Source organism: Colius striatus, chromosome 3, assembly GCF_028858725.1.
Source record: "Colius striatus isolate bColStr4 chromosome 3, bColStr4.1.hap1, whole genome shotgun sequence".
In the NCBI taxonomy this organism is placed as follows: Eukaryota; Metazoa; Chordata; class Aves; order Coliiformes; family Coliidae; genus Colius; species Colius striatus.
Window position 1 is genome coordinate 93917379 of NC_084761.1, and position 18705 is coordinate 93936083.

Consider the following 18705-nt stretch of genomic DNA (forward strand, 5'->3'; position numbering starts at 1 on the left):
GGTTTGTTTGGTGGCTGGGCTCAGCCCCTGCCAAGGGTGGCTCTGTGGTCTGTGGCAAATGAGTTTTGCAGCTTTGGTCTGAAATGGCTCACACAATGCTCCAAAAATAGGTGGAGAAAGACTGAAAATATCTTAAACCAGGCAGAAGCCTCTTACCTAACACTGAGGCAAACCAGACCTTTCTGTCCTGTGCAGGCTGGGGGGAAGGAACCAGGTAGGAGGGGACGCTCCAGGGAAGTCCCTCTTCTGCCCTCTGAACACACTGAGCAGCTCTGGGCCAGTTCCCCTCCCTGCCCTGCCCCACCTGCACTGCTCTGAGTCACACAGGTGACAGGATGCTTTTTCTTCAGAGCAGCTTCCTCTTACCCCTCCTGCAGCAGCTGAAGTGGAGCAGAGCCTGCAGTGATGTGCAGGGACTCTTCCCTGGGGGGAGGTTAGAATCAAGTGGGCTGTTTCTGTGCTCCAACAGGGCACATCTGCTGCCTCCTCTCACAACTGAGCCCAAAGTCCTGGAAACAACTGAAGCAGCAAACCATGCAGATATCTGCCTTGGCATTTCCTGCTTGAAGGAGTGAAGTGTCAGTAGAGACGTTTCCCAGCTGCTGGAGGGAGGCCCAGGGCCTCTTGCTGAAGATGGATTTTGGACTTTCTTCCCCGTGTGTCACAGCTGTGACCTGCCCCCTCACCACCTCTTCCACTGCTCTAGCAGTTGGGATTCCTAGGCCCACAAGAACCAAATGCCCTGTGGGTGTGGAGTGAGGGTGGTGATGGGACAGGGGGCCTGCCCAGCTCTGCCACAGCCATGGGGGGTTACTCTGCTGGGTCTGTGCCATGCAGGGAGCTGCCCTTCTGCTGGCAGAGGGAGCAGCAGCTGTTCAGCTCTGGCTGCTGCCTGCCTCCAGCCCCTGTATTCCCTTATGGGGTTTGCAGGTGAGTGGTGGTTAACAAAAGCCCCCACTGCTGCTGTGCTGTCCCACACAGAAACACCCAGCTTGGGCCACAGCCACCACTGACCCACGTCCCTCAGCCCCACATGGGCTGGCATCTCTCCAGAGCTGAGGCTTCCACCACAGCCCTGGGCAGCCTGTACTAGGGTTCAGCAACACTTTTGGGGAAGGAGTTCTTCCTCATCTCCAGTCTAAACCTCCCCTGATGTCACCTGAGGCGGTTTCCTCTGGTCCTGTCACTTACTTGAGAGAAGTGACAGACCCCCACCTCACTGCAGCCTCCTGTCAGGGAGTGCTCATGTCTCCCCTCAGCCTCCTCGAGGCTGAACCCCCCCAGCTCCCTCACCTCAGCCACTCCTCATCAGACTTGTGCTCCAGCCCCTTCCCCAGCTCTGGTGCCCACCTCTGGACACGCTCCAGCCCCTCAGTGTCTCTCTTGCAGTGAGGGGCCCAACACTGAACAGAGGATTCAAAGGCTGCTGAGTACCAGGTTTAACTTGTGTAAACCTTGACCTTGGCTGGGAGCAGGTGCAGGGTCAGGGCAAGTCCCAGACCCACCAGCTGCCTGGCCCCTGCCCCCGGGCAACTTATTTAACACCATCCTGCCTCTGCCACGTGCCTGCTCGGCACTCCAACACCACCTCTAAAGACAGCTCTCCGTGAACATGCCAAGGTTGGACAAAGCTGGAACAGAGCCACTGGTTAACAGCAGCTGTGACTGAAAAGCTGGCCCTAAATGTGCTAAAGAACAAGCCCAAAAGGTGTCAGAAAACCAGGAGGGAGCCGTTAGAGGCTGATACTGTCTGTGCAGAGAGGCTGAAGCAATGCAAACTGAGCTGATGCACGGCAGCAACTGGTAAAAGCAGCTTTAATAAAATCTGTAGTGAGTCAGAAAACCAGAGATCTTAACCACAGGAGGTTCTGGGCAGCAGATGAAGCCAAAGTGCTTTTTAAGGAAAGATGCTACTTGAAGCTATGAACGTACTTCAGGACTTAATACCCCCAAATCCATAACGTTCCGCCACCATTTCACTGCAGCCCGACAGAAAAGGGTAAGAGCATCTCTGCAGCCTGCACTCCCCAAGAAGTATATTACAGTAGTTTCTGGGAGAACACAATCCCCAGGCCCCAAAATAATATAGATATATTACATAAAGGGTTCTCACATATTCCATTTTGAAGGCAGGGCAGGAAACATCCCATTGCAACAGCCCCAAGGCAAAGGGGAGCCCGGGGCTGCCCCTCAGCTGCGCAGCGTGGCCAGCCGGGACTGCATGGCCTCGATGTCGTCCTCCTCCTCCTCCTCGGCCGCTGCCGCTGCCCCTGCGGGCTCGGGCTCGGGCAGGGCGTCTGTGACTTTGCTTGGGGCTTTACCCAAGGCTCCTGCAAACGACAGACAGGCTCCTTAGTGCCTTAGGGCTTGATTTCATCACTAGTGGCTTAGCTGCAGTAATGCAACCGCTAGAGGTCACACCCAAGAGCTGTTGGGCTTGCCCCGGGCTGCTGGCTGACTTGCCAGACCCCTGAGCCTCCCGTGGCCCCCTGCAGAGGGGAGGCACAGCCATGGCGTGGGAAAAGCAGCTGTGAGGGACAGCAGGGACCAGTGGGGCTGTGCCTTCGGTGTGGCACAGCTTCCATCAGGCACAGCACCTCACGGGCTCCAGGATCCCACAGCCACCCATCCCCAGGCTCCAGGATCCCACAGCCACCCTTCCCCGGGCTCCAGGATCCCACAGCCACCCATCCCTGGGCTCCAGGATCCCACAGCCACCCATCCCTGGGCTCCAGGATCCCACAGCCACCCTTCCCCGGGCTCCAGGATCCCACAGCCGCCCATCCCTGGGCTCCAGGATCCCACAGCCGCCCATCCCTGGGCTCCAGGATCCCACAGTCGCCCTTCCCTGGGCTCCAGGATCCCACAGTCGCCCTTCCCTGGGCTCCAGGATCCCACAGTCGCCCTTCCCTGGGCTCCAGGATCCCACAGCCGCCCATCCCTGGGCTCCAGGATCCCACAGCCGCCCTTCCCTGGGCTCCAGGATCCCACAGCCGCCCATCCCTGGGCTCCAGGATCCCACAGCCACCCACCCCTGGGCTCCAGGATCCCACAGCCACCCATTCCCGGGCTCCAGGACCCCACAGCAGCTCAGGCCAGGGCAGGCTGGGCTGTAAGTGGCTGTGTCCCTGCCCAGGCCAATGGCCCAAACTCACCTGCTGTAATCTCAAAAAGGATTTTGTCGATTTCCATCTCAGCTTCCTCTTCCATCTCCTCCTGATCCTCCAGGCCCTCAAAGGTGTCTTCCAGCATCTCCTCTATGATACCAGCCTAGCAGGAAACAAGGCAGGATGTGATGCAAACAGCAGAGAAAGGGATGACACACTGGTGCTCTAGAACTCAGGTTACACCTGGCCAAGCATCTACCAACCCCTGGCTGCTGCTCTCACTTCCCTTTCCAGCTCAGGCTCTGCCCACAGCTTACACACAGATCTGCACAAGGGCACACAGGAAAAGAGGGCTGAAAACTGGTGCTGTGTGTCAGTGTTTGGTGGGGGTTCCCCTTCTTCTGTTGGGTTTGAAAACATTCCTTTGCAGGGCCCATGCTGGGCCAAGTGGTTCTGGTGCACAACAGTAACAGCAGTAAGAAATAAACTGGTTTGAACTAAACAGTCTGGAGTGGTAAGAGGGGAAAAAGCAAAACAACTTTGGTAGCTGATGGTAGCCACAACGGAGAATGAATGTGCATTAAAGTGTGGGCAGTGTCCCCACAGAGACACAAAGCTGGATGCTTTAGGCCCAGGATCAGAGCAGCCATCTAGCTCAGCTTCCCACAGAGGCTCTGTCTCCATGAACACTTTCATCCCTGAGAGCAGGAAATGCAGCTTCCCCTGGGCCAGAGGTGGTCACTGGGCAGAGGCAGGGGTCCTGCTGCGAGCCTCGTCTGCCCCAGCCCTGGCTGAGGACAACCAGGCCACAGGGACAGACCTTCCTCCTCCCAAACTCAGCTTTTTGTGGCTTTGAGCTTTACACCAAGTGTGTTGCAGGTAATACTGAGCCAGGGTCTGCCCCACACACAGCAACTTGCTAGAAAGCCCCCAACTACTGCCATGCTGCTCTCATTTCTCTGTCAGAGCTCATGGCAGCCACCGACAAAGCAGCCACAACCACCACCTCTTGTCCAACCACGTCTTGTTTCTGTTACAGAGCCTACCTTCATCATCTCTTTGGACAACTCCCTCATTGTTGCTTGGATTTCAGGGATTTTTACTAGATTTTGCATAGCCTTCATGACTTCTGTGCTCTTCTGCAATGAACCTGCTACTCTCAGGACAGCTGTGGAAGAAAGGCAGGAAGAGCTTGAACGATCCCTGCACCCCCATGGCAGACAAATCACCTCCTCCCTACATGGACAGACATTTGTTTCTATTTAGGCAGAAAATGAAATGCACATCCTGCTACTCCATTCTTGTCTGTCTTCCTGAACAAGCTTAACTCCTGCCCACATCATAAAAAAACCTGTTTCTAGCAAAGCCAGTGGTCCTGTAGAATTACCTGGAGCAATCCAGGTTGTCTGCAGAGAGATTTCAACCCCCTTGTGCTCCAGTTCATGAGGAGAGATGCCTGTGGAGCTCTGCTCCTCAGCAGCCAGAGGGTTTTGCTGGGGCTTTCACCAGCTGAGCTACAGCCCAGCTCCACTATGACTGTGTGCAAAGCAGTGACCTCCTGCCTGACACGGGGCAGCAGGACCTAACCCTGGCAGGCTGCAGGGGTCCCACACCAAACAGCAGGCTAGGAAATGAATACTGGAGCAGAGAAAAGGGAAATAAGGGTAGTTTCAGCTCTTTCTGAAGGCTACTCTCACAGCTTGTAATCTCTTCTCACAGATGTGCACAGAGCAAGCCTGAACTGTAACAATTCAGGGTACTGTGAGGCTCTTGACCTGTGCCATCTCGTGTTAGCCACTCGTGGAGAACTTACCTGCTGGCATATGAAACGGTCACTCCTTAACGAAGCAGAACGAAGGTACAGCACACATTATTTTTCATGTTAGTACTTCATTGATTTAAGAACAAGTGTAATGTTAACAACCTGAGAGAGCCCTGGCCTTTGGCAGACACTTGCCCAGTTGAAGGATGGCAATGCAGGCCCCAGACTGAGCTGCTCTCAGAATGGCCTCAGGAAGATGCAGGTGCTGGTAGTGCTGATGACGAGGCTGCTTTGAGGATCTTCTCTTACAGGACACCTCATGCTGCAAGGACAGCCCCTGCTTCCCTTCCCTGAACCAGGAACCTTGGGAGCCACAGTCACAGGATGGTTTTAGTTTGGAAAAGACTTTTGAGCTCCTTGTGCCCATCTGTTTCCCCAGCACTGCCACAGCCACCACTACCCCACATCCCTCAGCCCCTCCAGGCATGGGGACTCCACCACTGCCCTGGCAGCTTGTGCCACGGCTTGGCAATCCTTTGGGGGAAGAAATTATTCCTCATCTCCAACCTAAAACTCCCCTGGAGCAACTTGAGGCTGTTTCCTCTTGTCTTGTTGTTTGTGATTTGGGAGCAGAGACCGACCTCCACCTCAAGAGAAGGTCCTGTCAGGGAGCTGCAGAGAGTGCTCATGTCTCTCCTCAGCCTCCCCTTCTCCAGGCTGAACACCTCCAGTTCCCAGTCTTACAATCCAAGATTGACTGAGATTACATTTAAGGTTCACATTTGGACTCTTATCACATGTCTGCTGTTAAAATCTCCTAGCACTTAGCTCAGGTAACACTGGGGTGGCAACACTGACATTTCAGGAGCACATTAGCCCCCACCAGGTCTTTCCCTGTCTACTGTGCTCTTGTTACAGGCTGAAATGCCCTAAGGTATGGGAAATACTGCAGGGAGCATCTTATACTGGTTTTGGGACATGGATAAGGAAGCAGGGCAACATGCCAGTAGTGGGGGAGTACGAAGGACAAGGTAGGGTTTACAGGGAGGTAGCTGAATTAGCCACAGAGTGAATGAATTCATCAACATCAAGGCAACCAAAGACTGCTTTCCCATCTCCATTTGGGACCTTGTAAGTGTTAAGACACTCACTAGAGGAAGAGTAATTTCCAAGCTGAAAGGGACTCTACTGAAGGAAATAAACCTGATGTTACAGATCCTGTTGGAGTCAGTAACAAGAGGCTCCAGAAGGACAGGGGGATACCGGGCACACGTTCAGGCTGTTTGGGAACACGCATCAAAAGTGTGTCCTGGATTACTGGAAGAGAGCTGTTTCAGAGCACACGATTTTTCATGTCACTGCAGCCCTCAAGCTTGGAGGGGAGGTGTTAAGGGTCTCTGTTGAGCAGCTCATCAGAGGGGACACAGAGAGACAGAGCTCTAGGGAATGACAAGGGGTGGGAACTCCAGGAAGCTCCCTGGGAGCTCCCCGACCACGTCAGAGCCCAGAGTGGGAAACTCATCCAGACTGAGCAGTGGGCAAACAGCCTCCAGAACATCCTGCAGAAGATGTTGAATTGTGAGAGGGGGCTTGGCCTACAGGATCTAGAATTCCTTATGGGATGCATAGAGGGCAAAGAGCACATGAGGGATTTTTAAAGGAGATTTCAGGAATGTGACTGAACCTGAGAAACTCACTGTGGGCATGTTTAGGGGAACAATCAAGGGTACAGAATGAGAGGGACTGAGGTAGACCAGGGAACACACAGACTTCAGGGGCCTACAGGCCCAGGTACCAGCAGCTCAGGCAAAGGAGACATGGGGCAGGTACTGGACAGGCAGCCAGCTTAGCTGAGTGCCTGAGAGCAGCTACTGCAACAACTCCCACACTATGTATGTGCACACTGCTATGTTCTGGTTGGAGACCTCGGTCCTGACCAGCTGAAGAGGCAGACCAGGGCCTCCTGGGAACAGTGCTGGGCCTGGCTGGCTGTGGGGACTGTGGCAGCCTCACACCTCTGGGCCTGTATGAAAGGAACCTCCCTGGTTCTGAAGCCTGCTGAGCAGGGCTGCTTCCACCTTCAAGCCTCGCCTGCATTTGCCCTGAAAATGGAACCCCAGACCTCACCTCTAAAGCTTAGATCTTCTCAGCAGTTGTTCTTACCGAGCTGGTTCTTCATCCCCATGAGAACAGAGTTCATGTGAGCTTTGGATGCATAGAGTTTGCTTACAGCCCTCCGTGAGCGGATCAGCTCCTTCGCCAGGATCACACACACGTCCTTCTGCCCCTTTTTGGCAGCGTCCTTTATGGACCGCTTCACCTTCTCCTCTTCTCGCTGGATATCTGGAGGACAGAAAAACACCCACAGCCAATGGTGACAAGCTGCTAAGGATCTGGAAGAGAGAGCAGGGTGTGTTTGCAGCGTGAAGAACCATTCCTGCCTGATTTCAGGCTCCCTCTGTGTCCTGGTTTAGCAAGGAGCAGCTTTTGCTTGGTAACAGGGGGAGCAGGTTGCAGTGAAGACCCGGTAAAGAGTTTGTGGACTCTCCCCTGGCTCCTGGGTTCACACCCACCTCCAGCCCGGCTGGGCCAATCTGGCGCCTCTGCCAGCACTATTTGGGGAGGGGAATTTGAAGTGCTGGCAGGAGGTGTTACAAGATGGTGACCTCATGGACCCTTCAGAGGAGGACGGAAGGAGAAGCACTAGACCAGAGACCCCTCTGCAAGCCGTGGTGAGAATGCAGCTGTACCCCTGCAACCCCTGCAGGGCCATGGCAGGACTGAGAGTTACCAGCAGCTCCGTGTGAGTGAGCCCGGACGGGCGAGGGACTGTGTGGGGAGGGGCCATGGCCCAGGCCGTGCTGGAGCCTGCGGGCCCAGAGCAGCCCCACACGAGAGGCAGAGAGGAGCTGCAGCCTTTGGGATAAATGCACATTGGAGCAGCCCGGGCAGGGCTGTGTATGTGTGAGGTACCCCATGGACTTGCAGGGAGGATGGGTGCAGAGCCCACCTGTCCTGAGGAGGGACAGAGGGCAGAAGCCATTGGGAATAGACTGACTGAAACCCCCACTGCCTGCTCCCCTGGGCCGTTCAGGGGGAGGAGGTAAAAACCCCGGGATCAGGGCTGTGAGCTCAGGAAGGTGTGGCAAAAGGTGTTCTGAAAGGGCTGGTCGGACTCTTCATTGTTGTACTGCTCTGTGTTGGTTTATTTTGGTTATGTTTTGGGTTTAAGGTTGTGTTTTAGTTGATGCTGCATTAAATGATCCTCTGTTTCCCTCCCCAAGCCCAGCAGCCTGGGCTGTTTTGTCCTGAACCTTCAGCAGCAATGGAGCTCTCCCTGCCCTTGGGCAATTCTCAGCCTCTTCGGTACTTGAGGCTAATTGTGGTCTTTGTTCCCTGATGGGCCTAAACCATGACACTCTGTTACTCAAAGACCTTTTGCTAGGATGATTTAGCTGATTAACGAAATCTTAATAGGAAAATTCTCATTACTAAACATGCAGCTCTAAACTCCTTTGCAGTTAAGAGCACTGTAAAGGACTGTCCAGGAACGTGGCTGCATGAAGCTGAGCTGACTAAAGGCTTATTCTTGAGCAGCAAAAACGGTCCAGTAAGAACAAAGCACTCTCAGATGACTGCTTGACTTACAACTTCAGAATAACTGCCTGATGATTAAACTGGCCTGATATAAATGTGTGTGTGTGTACACACACACACAGAGTGTAAGGCTACTGCACTGCTTTGCTGCTTACAAGATCACCTCTTCCTTGATCATCACCAGATAGTCTCACTTCACCAGGAAGGAACCAAGTTGTCTCCAGAGTTCAAAACTAGCAAGCCTCAGAAGGCATTTTACTAGCAAAAACACTTCCCTGGCAGACTCTGCTCAAAGCTTAACCCATATGCCCAGCTTCAAGGGAATCTGAGGGCTCTTGTGGCCAAAATTGCCCTCACTGTTTGTGTTAGAACTGTGTTTTTCTGACAAAAATAGACTCAGAATAATTGTAGCAGGCTGATCTCATAGAAGCTACAAACTTTTAGATACATGCTGCCTTTAAAAAAGCATAACCACATAGATAGTCAATATCTAAGGGTGTGTCCACAACTTTAAGAGTTACTCAGAACCACAGACTTACTAATTGCTGCCAAACAGAGCCTTCATCCTTGCAGATAGACTTAATTTCCCTGTCAGGCACAACTCACCAAGCCTCAATCAGATACTCAGTCAAGTCTGTACCTCCCATATCAAGGGAATCATCTCCTCATCTCCATTTTGGACCTTGTAAGTGTTGAGACTCTTGCTAGAGAAACAATAATTTCCAAGATGAAGGGGATTCTCCTGAAGGAAGTAAACCTCATGTTACAGATCCTGTTGAAGCCAAGCTCCACAAGGACACAGCTACTGGGTACACATTCAAACTGCTCAGGAACAAACATTAAAATGTGCTTGTACTTAAGGAGTTAAGGTTTTGAGTTTCTATGTGTTAGGTGTCCATATCAACTGGCACATTCAATTTATAAGCTGGCTGGTGTCAAAGCTAGGGGCAATTGATCAGCACCACCCAGTATGCTGGTAAATCATTAGATGTAACCTAAAACGTCCTGTTCAGACTCTCCTGATCTCCAGCTTTGTTCAACAGCTTTTTACAAGAGCCTGCTAGAGCAGGAACACAGAACTAAGCCTGTACTAAGTGAGCACCAAACAGTTGGGTTTGGAACACTGCACAGTTAAACAGGCTTCCTTCAGTAATGTGGGTTTCTCCAGCCAACCTGATGTGACTGTTCCTACATCTGCCTTGTCAGGGAACCCTGGCTGTGTGCAGCAGAAGGCAGGTACCTCAAAAAGCTCAGAGTAAGAAATGCAGGAACCAGCAGGGGCTACATCAACTCCCTTTTCCAGCTTCAACAATAAATTAGCTACTGAAGAAATGTGGCTCAAAGTCTGCAAAGAAAATGATCCTAAAGTAAACAACTTGAGATGAGTCTTTCAGAAATCTGCAAGATCCTAATCAGGAAGACACTCCCTGCTGCTTCCCCACTATCCTTTGCAGAAGCCAAGCTTGAAGGGAGCTGGATGACAGACACGGGGGTGAGCCAAGTCCCAGCAGATCAGAACAGGTAAGGAACAGCTGAAATGCTGCAGCAGAAACCAGAAAGCACCTGAAGGACTCCAGCACCTCACTTTGTCTGGCTAAAACCAAGCACAGGTATGGTGTTCCTACACCCAAACCAGGGTAGCAGGGTCCCTGTTCCAGTGAATGCTTTCACTGGCACGAGAACTGCTGGATGGGAGATTAGTGGCATAAAATATGCCAGAATGGTCAGTTCCACCTCTGAAGGTCAATGCCAGCTTGTAGCCAGTGAGCCAGAATCACTCCCTCTGCCAAGCACAGAGGCACAGAGCAGTGCAGAGCACCTCCAGGAGGGATCTGCCAGCCCAGGAAAGCACAAGGTACTGTATTACTCCAGCTATATTAACTCAAAAACTTCCATTCTGAAGTCACAAGGATATCTTTCATTTCTTCCAAAGCCTTTCCACGCCCTCCAAAGCAACCCACACCAGACAGAAATTAAAACAGCAAGAGTCCAACAACAGATGGTCTGAAACAGCATCTTGCTCTAATTAATAACTGCACTGAGTGGGTGAGCCCAGCCTTTGAGCGAGCCAAGCCCATTCCTCAGCCCAGGTGGACCAGAGTGTTGTCATAGCAAAGCCCATCCAACACAGCCTTTCCCAGGGAAAGGAAGACAGGTCACAGCCCAGCACCTTTAACTCAGAGATTGCAGCCATTTCCTCTGTAAGTCTCAACTGAAATGATTAAGAGCATGGTAGAGTCCAGCTACAGGTCAGTTCTGGAAACAAAAATACCTTTAGTGGGATGTGACTGACATTTTTTAGCAGCAGCTTGCTGGCCTGAAGTGTCCAGCAAAACCACAGGCTGACACTTGGTAATATATGAAATCCTGGCACAGTATGGGCATGACAAAGACATTCTGTGCTTTATTTTGAATGGGAATGATCAGGATAGCACATGGTTGGTGGTTAGTCTCAGCTCTTGCATACTAAACTGTATTTCTTTGCATGTAACACTCTGCAATACTTATACAGACACATTTAGAGCTGATACAATAATTAGATTTACATCCATGTCAAAACATCAGACTACCACATAACCCAGTATTTCTGTAGGCCAATGGAAGTATTATGGCACACACAAAGTAGAGAGAAAACCAAGATGCCAAGAAGCCATGTGGGTAGTTGCTCCTCTGGAAGGTGGAAACTCCCAAAACATACTTTGTAAACAAGAGGAGCCATGTTTCAGATGCTCTGTGCTCTAAACAGCCACACAAAGTACCTTGGAGAATGCCACACAAAGTACCTTGGAGAATGCCAAACAAATCACAGGCATGATGAACACTGTGCACTGATTTCCCTCAAAGAAGTATAAACCCTGTTCCTTATTTTATAGATGAGGAACTTTGTACTGCACAAGCATCTTCCCTCCAACCAGCTCACACAAATCTAACGGTGGGAGAATACATGAACCCTGCCAGCTTACTCCAAAACTGTGGGGCTGGGGATAAAAGGGGAAGGAGAACACACTCCTTGAGTCACTTGGAACAGGCGTGTGCCAAAAAGAACAGATGCTGACACAAAACATCCTTTGCCAGCACATCCCACACACCAACTCTGGGGGCAAGGCAGAAGACAAAAAGGGGAAAACACAACCTGCCCCAAAGCTATTTTCAGGTTCTGAGAAGGCAGGGAGAAGAGAGAACAAGACATTGAACTGGTGGCAGGGTAGTACTAGGCAACTCCTCTGCTTCTCAAGATACCTTCAAAAGTTTAATGTTCATAATAGCAAAACACCCACTGAGAATAGGGTGAGGGGTTTTTCTCCCTCTTCTGTTTGTAATTTCCCAAAGCTGACATCAAGCTACTTGTGTTTAACATGTGCATTTCACACCAGTACATCCCCACAGAACCTTCTACACATGGAGTTACATACCACAGTAACACTATTCCTGATTCACCTTAGCAAATGGGATTGAAGGGCATTATGTCTCATTGGAAGCATGCAATATTTACAATCATGTGAAAATTTTACTTGAAGAACTTCACTGCAGCATCATTTTGTAACACAGACTAGGTCTGGTCCCAGGATCACATTCATCTTCCTTTATCCCAGACATGACAGAGCACATCAGGTTATGAGACTTCACAGCCTCCTCCAGTTAAAGCAAAAAGCCCTTGAAGGCAGACAGGGGAAGGAAAAACAAAAACTGAGGCATAAGTACAAACCTCTGATCTGTCTATCAATCACTCTCATTTCTTTCCTTATCTTCAAGGACCATTCGTTGACCTTAAAAAGAGAAAGTGAGAGTTACTTGAAATTCCAACGTTAAAACTCCACTTTGATACTTTCATATCCCTTAACTGCTCAGTGTCAAAAGGAGCACTTCAAAATACACAAGCTTGAGGTTAGGAATGATGTTTCAGTATTTCATTATTCAAATAAAAAAACCCCAATGTTGCAGAGACACCACCAATGACTGCACTTCAGAGAAGGAGTTAAGGAGGACGCAGCTTGTGAGTCAGAAACATTTGTTGCCTGGGTGACGTTGCTGTGCAGAGGAACCTTGCCACAGAGGATTTCAGCAGAGGGTACAAACTCTGGCCCAGGAAGTATCAAGAGTGCTTTTCAGTCAGAAGGAACCCTGGGTCTCCAAGCCAGCCTCCTACTCAGCAGGCTGACCAAGTTCAGAGCGCAGACAGGTTGCTCAGGACCTCATCCCTGAAGAAGCCCTCTTTTGAGTGTGCCAACATGAGAGGGGGAAAAGGGAGACTGAGGTAAAACATGGTTGAACTCTGTCTGGCTAACTGCCATGTCTCAAAGATGACATCTGCCAGAGACTCGCTCTACAACCATTACACCACGACTGGCCACAAGTCAGCATCAGTCCCTGCTGACAGCGGGACCCTCTCTGACAGCTCACCTCTGGCACTGCCTGGGCAGAAACTGCTTCACACAACTGTCCTCCTAAAAGCAGAGCTGGGTGCTTCTACATTCCCTGGCCTCCCCAAAGCTCATCACCTGGTTTATGTACAAGAGGAGGAGGAAATCCCATTGACTCTCACCTTGACTGCTGTACGCTTCCAGTGACAAGAGACATGGCAACCTGCTGAGCACTGAAGTAACATTAAATGTACAGAAGACAGCCAGCTTTAGGCAGGCCAAAATGCATCACTAGCTCCTCACAAGCTCTGAAGATGCTTGCCTTGTATCCTTCATAAGAAATTCTCTCCCCTCAACAGAGTAGAAGACACAAATGAACCCAGGGTGAATCACGACTGTCACAAAAATGTCACCCTCTTCCCATCATCAGCCACCTCCTGCAGGGTTTGGGTTGCTTTTCCAAGCCCTGCTTGGGGACAGTGCTGCTGGCAGACTCACACCAGGCAAGTGATGCTGTTGCTTCATCATCTAGGAAGCAGAAGTAAGTCCTGTTTCCTTCCAAAGCTGCAGTTAGGCACGGGAGGAAAGACATTTCTTACTATTAATGGGTTTCTCAATTTTGCTGTTACAGCCTGTGAAGTCATCATGCCGGCCTGCCACCCAGAAAGAGGAGCCATGGCTCAGAGCTCCCTCTTTTCCAGTGCCTCTGCAAGCTTTTCTTCAAACAGCTCCAAGATGACCCACAGACACACATGCTGTGTCACTGGAAAACATGGCAAGCTTGTCAGCTACAGAAGGGGAAAGAGCAGGCATCAGACATGAAGCAACAGGAACTCATCAGCGCAGCGTAACCACACTGTGAGGGTTACATGGCTGTGTGCTCCTTAACCCTCTGTTGACAGCAGCCATCTCCAAAACCCTTACAAGGGGCAAGTGCAGAGTCCTGCACCTGAGGAGGAACAAACACATACAGGCTGGGGAGCAGCTCTGCAGAGAGAGACCTGGGAGTACTGGTTGATAGTAAACTAACCCTGAGCCAGCAATGTGCCCTCGTGGGCAAGAAGGCCAATGGCATCCTGGGATGCATCAAGAAGAGTGTGGGCAGCAGGTCGAGGGAGGTTCTGGTCCCCCTCTCCTCTGCCCTAATGAGGCCTCATCTGGAGTCCTGTGTCCAGTTCTGGGCTCCCCAGCTCAAGAGGGACAGGGAAGTGCTGGAGAGAGTCCAGTGCAGGGTCACCAAGATGATCAGAGGACTGGAGCAGGAAAGGCTGTGGGATCTGGAGCTGTTTGATCTGGAGGAGACTGAGGGGGGAGTCTTATTAACACAAGTATTTGAAAGGCATTTGTCAAGAGGATGGCACACCACTTTCTTCTGTAGTGTGCAGTGACAGAACAAGGGGTAATGGATAACAGCTGGAACACAGAAAGTTCAACTTTAAGGATAAACTTCTTTACTGCTCAGGTGAGGGAGCCCTGGCACAGGCTGCCCAGGGAGGGTGTGGAGGCTCCTGCTCTGAAGGTTTTCTAAACCCGCCTGGACATGTTCCTGTGTGACATGACCTAGGCAGACTTGCTTGAGCAGGGGGGTTGGACTGGATGATCTTTAGAGGTCCCTTCCAACCCCTACCATTCTATAATTCTGTGAAAAGCCAGTTCTTTTTGTGGTATCTTCCAACAGTGCTCATGAATGGAGGAAACTATAACCAAGCTGTGTGGTGGTCCAACACAGGTAGAGGAGAAAGGGAAAGTACACTATGTATTCCTCATCTAACACTATCACCCAGCAAGTAACAACAATAACCTGCTCCCTTGGGACTCAGTTGCTACAAAGCAGCAGGGAATACCTGGGACATTGCAGCTCTTCTAAGCCTTCAAGGTGCCTGTCACCTTCTCCCTGCTGCTTTTTACTTCTCATATATTTGATCTTCTCCCCACCAAGTAGCAGGGTTTTTTATTAATGCACTACTAGTGATTTATGAAAGGCAACAGTGAAGTCCATCAGCATCTAATTTCATTTCACTGTGACATCAGAAAACTGTGGGTAGATGTGAGGTTTGCACAGTTAACCTGCAGATTAAAAACCTCCAAGTCTCAGTATTTCAGCTATTCATATTTTTAAGACAGTCATTGCAACAGGAACTAGAACCTGCAACAGGAACTAGAACAAAGCTGGAGAGCTAGAGCTATGGAAGATAACTACCAGCAAGCTAAAAAACCCAGGAGGTGTTGACTAAGCCTCCCCAGAACACACCACCCAGGCTGCATCGTTCCTCTGGCTAATGCTCCTGGTGCCCTGGGAGCCCCTGTCAAGTCTCTGCACACCCCCAGGGTGCAGAAGCACCGGGACAGCGGGCTGGGGGAGTTACGAGACTGCTGCACTGCAGAAGAAACGAGGTCCCCAAGCACGGGGACCTTTGGGGAGGGCGTGTGCCGGCTCCTCAGTTGAGGCCCAGCTGCCGCAGCCACAGCCCGGGACAGGGCTCGCCGTAAGGGGCCTCAAACAACAATGCGACCAAGGAGATCCGTCACACAGCCGTGTCTGGCACATGCTGGAGGGACGCGGGGAGACCAGCCGAAACCAATAAACGCGCCGCAACAAAGGAACGCCTGCTTCTTACCGCTGCCTCGGTGTTAACAAGTTTATTCCCGATCTCGGCGCCGGGGACACCCCGCCCGCTCCGAACCTTCCCCCGCGGCCTCTTCTCCCCCTCAGCCCAGGACAAGGCCCGCCCCTCCCGCAGCCCCTGCCCGGCCGCACAGCAACGCCGTGCCCGCAGCGCCGTGCCCCCAGGGCCGCTTCCCGGCCTTCCCCCAGGGCGCCGCTGGCTGCCGCCGGGGCCTCACCAGCTCCTTGGGCGGCTTCTCGGGGGTCTTCCCGAAGAGGCCCATGGCGGCCCCGGCCTCGCGCCGCCCGCCTCTTCCGGGTTGGCGGCCCCGCCCCGCGCGCGCGCGCGCGGCCCCGCCCCTCGCAGGGGACGGCCCCGCCGCTGCGCACGGCCCCGCCCCGCTGCGCACGGCCCCGCCCCGCTGCGCACGGCCCCGCCCCGCTGCGCACGGCCCCGCCCCGCTGCGCACGGCCCCGCCCCGCTGCGCACGGCCCCGCCCCGCTGCGCACGGCCCCGCCCCGCTGCGCACGGCCCCGCCCCGCTGCGCACGGCCCCGCCCCGCTGCGCACGGCCCCGCCCCGCTGCGCACGGCCCGCGGCGGGACGCGGCCCCGGGGCGGCGCAGGGGCATGGCGGAGGGCGGCGGCGGTGCGGGGTGATGGCGCGCTAAAGAGCGGCTACAGCCGCTGCCAGAGCGGGAGAGCACGGTGGAGTTATATAATGAGTGACAGGACACGAGGCAATGGGCTCAAGGTGCACCGAGGAGGTTTAGATTGGAGACGAGGGAGAACTTTCTGCCTGAGAGGGTTGTCACACACCGCCCCAGGCTGCCCAGGGAGGTAGGAGAGGCCCCAGCCCTGGAGATACTTCAAAGACACATAGATGAGGTGCTGAGGGACGTGGGTCAGTGATGGGCTTGGCTGTGTGGGGACAGGGGTTGGACTCAAAGGTCTTTTCCAACCAAAGTGATTCTGTGGTTGCAGCTGTCAGAAATATAAGAACTAGACTCATTAATAGCTCATGGAAGATGAGGTACCTACTGCTGCAATCCTGAGAAATAAATGAGATGCTTATCCTTCAATCATGGTTCATGGAAAACCACTTTTCCTGTGGCATTCTAAGAGGTGGCTCAAACTATGTCTCTTTCCCTTGCAGCCCGAGGAAGACTGCAGGAAACCTGAAAAACAGAAGGAGCTGCTACCACAGAAGATGTTTCCTGACTCACCTTCAGCTGCCAGGGCTCCTTCAGAGCTGCCTCACCAGCAAAGCTTGGCTCATCTCCATCCTCTGCCATCCTCTCCACAGCCAAGGGCGGGTAACCTGGCCAAAATTAGTGAACAGCTTGGAGGCACTCTGCAGGGTGCTGCAGGGTTAGCTCCAGCAAGTCACGCCATGTCCTCATGCCCTAATGCACAAGCTGAGGCACAGAAGACTAGAAATAATCACTGATGCACAGAAAGTGCAAAAGCTTGGGAAGGAAAAAGGTGTCACTAGTTTAATACCTTAAAATTATACTTACCCACATTATTTAACTCCCAGAGAAAGACATCTCAAGAGTTACATCTTCAGTTTTACCCTGGAGAAGACTGAGGAGACTTACAAGTACCTAAAGGGTGGGTGTCAGGAGGATGAGGTGACCTATTTTTCTGTAGTGTCCAGTGACAGGACTAAAGGTAAGGGATGTAAGCTGGAACACAGAAAGTTCCACTTAAACACAAGGAGAAACTTCTTTGCTATGGAGGTGAGGGAGCCCTGGCCCAGGCTGCCCAGCGAGGTTGTGCAGGCTCCTTCTCTGGAGGTTTCCAAACACACCTGGACACGTTCCTGTGCCCCCTGATTGAGGGGAACCTGCTTTAGCAGGGAGTTGGGCTGGATGAGCTCTGGAGGTCACTTCCAACCCCCCACCATTCTGTGATTCTGTTAAAAAAGTTTACAGTTCACCTTTTTTTCCTTCCAAAACCTATTGCAGAATGAAGACAGATCTAAATACACTTTGGAAAGGACAGCTCTCGTCTTGCACTGGGTACCAGCAGTGGGAAAGCCAGCCTAACAAACCAGTAAAAACTGAGACCAAAGGCTTTCAGAGATTATCTAAATTGTCTCTTTCTTCACAGCAGCAGCAAACACCCATTGCCCTCATTAAACCGACTGAAATAAGTAACTTCCCATCAGTCATTTGACATTCTCTGTTTACGGCTGAGCGCCAGCTTTCAGGCACGAGACGTCAGGGAATAAAACACTACTTCAGGAATGTTTAGTGTCTCAGTTAACTCAAGACACTTTACAAATACCAGCACAGCTCAGGCCAGCGAGGCAAAACAAGTGAGCAGCGAAAACTGCCGACCTTGTTACAGGCAGCCTTTGCTCTATTCTCTGGATTTTAAACTGCCAACGCATTGGGTAAGGGCTGTCTGAGACGCTGCACTCTGTAGAAAACAACCCTCTTTGCATGCTTCTGTTGCTCTTGACAGGAGCACTTCATAAAAATAAATACATCCAACTGCTTTTTCTTTCCTGCTGAGACTCCCAATACACTACAGCAGCTGCTGTAGGTTTGGAAACAGATGCATCACCAGGAACTCAATCACAACAATTTATGTAACCCAGGGTAAAGGACATGAGGGGACTGAATCTTCAGTCACAGCTATCTGCTGGTCATCATTATCTGCTCACATGGATGTGCCCTCTGTGGCTCTCCTGCTAATTAAACAACAGTTTGTGTCATTCATCAAAAGAACTGCACTAGTAGAGCAACTCGGGTCATTAAAGCAAGTCTTCATCTGAAACAGGTGTGCACAGTGGTTTGCAAATAAGGCAGAAGCTGTGCACAGGAGCAGAGCTGCTCAGGGTTTGCAGGAGGAGGTCGGCACTGGGCAGCAGCAGCACACAGTGCCCTGAGGACGTGGCATCGCTTGAGCTTGCTGCTGGTGAAATGCCGAGGCACCGGCAGAAGGCTGCGCTGGGCTGTGATGCAGCACTTTGCTTCAGTGCCTCAGTGCATCAACTCCAGCCTTATTTATGTTCACAGCAGTTCTCTAGAACCCCTCTGGAGATGCCAAGGCCTCTGTTCAGTGCAGGTTTCAAGACAGTAAACAATGTGGATTTCAGCCCCAGCTGCTTCTATGGAGCACACAGACCTTCTGAGTGTCACAGCACCACAGAAACACCTTCGTTCCACCTCTGCACTGCTCTACTGTGGCTGTAATGGCAGTCAAGGGGCGTGTACTGCCAGGCCTTGGCTGGAATAAAAATGACTGTCTGGACCACAGGAGA

At 51.9% G+C, this 18705-nt stretch overlaps 1 protein-coding gene across 1 annotated transcript; it reads right to left on the bottom strand.

The window, feature by feature from the left end:
- Nucleotides 1-1789: 1789 nt before the first annotated feature.
- Nucleotides 1790-15771, bottom strand: CHMP3 (charged multivesicular body protein 3). The gene is made up of 6 exons (XM_061994251.1): nt 15672-15771; nt 12173-12233; nt 7033-7212; nt 4154-4275; nt 3156-3270; nt 1790-2330 (listed from the first exon to the last, which is right to left on the bottom strand). The coding sequence occupies exons 1-6, from the start codon at nt 15714-15716 to the stop codon at nt 2191-2193; spliced, it is 663 nt and encodes a 220-aa protein (XP_061850235.1). The 5' UTR covers nt 15717-15771; the 3' UTR covers nt 1790-2190.
- Between the last annotated feature and the right edge of the window lie 2934 nt (nt 15772-18705).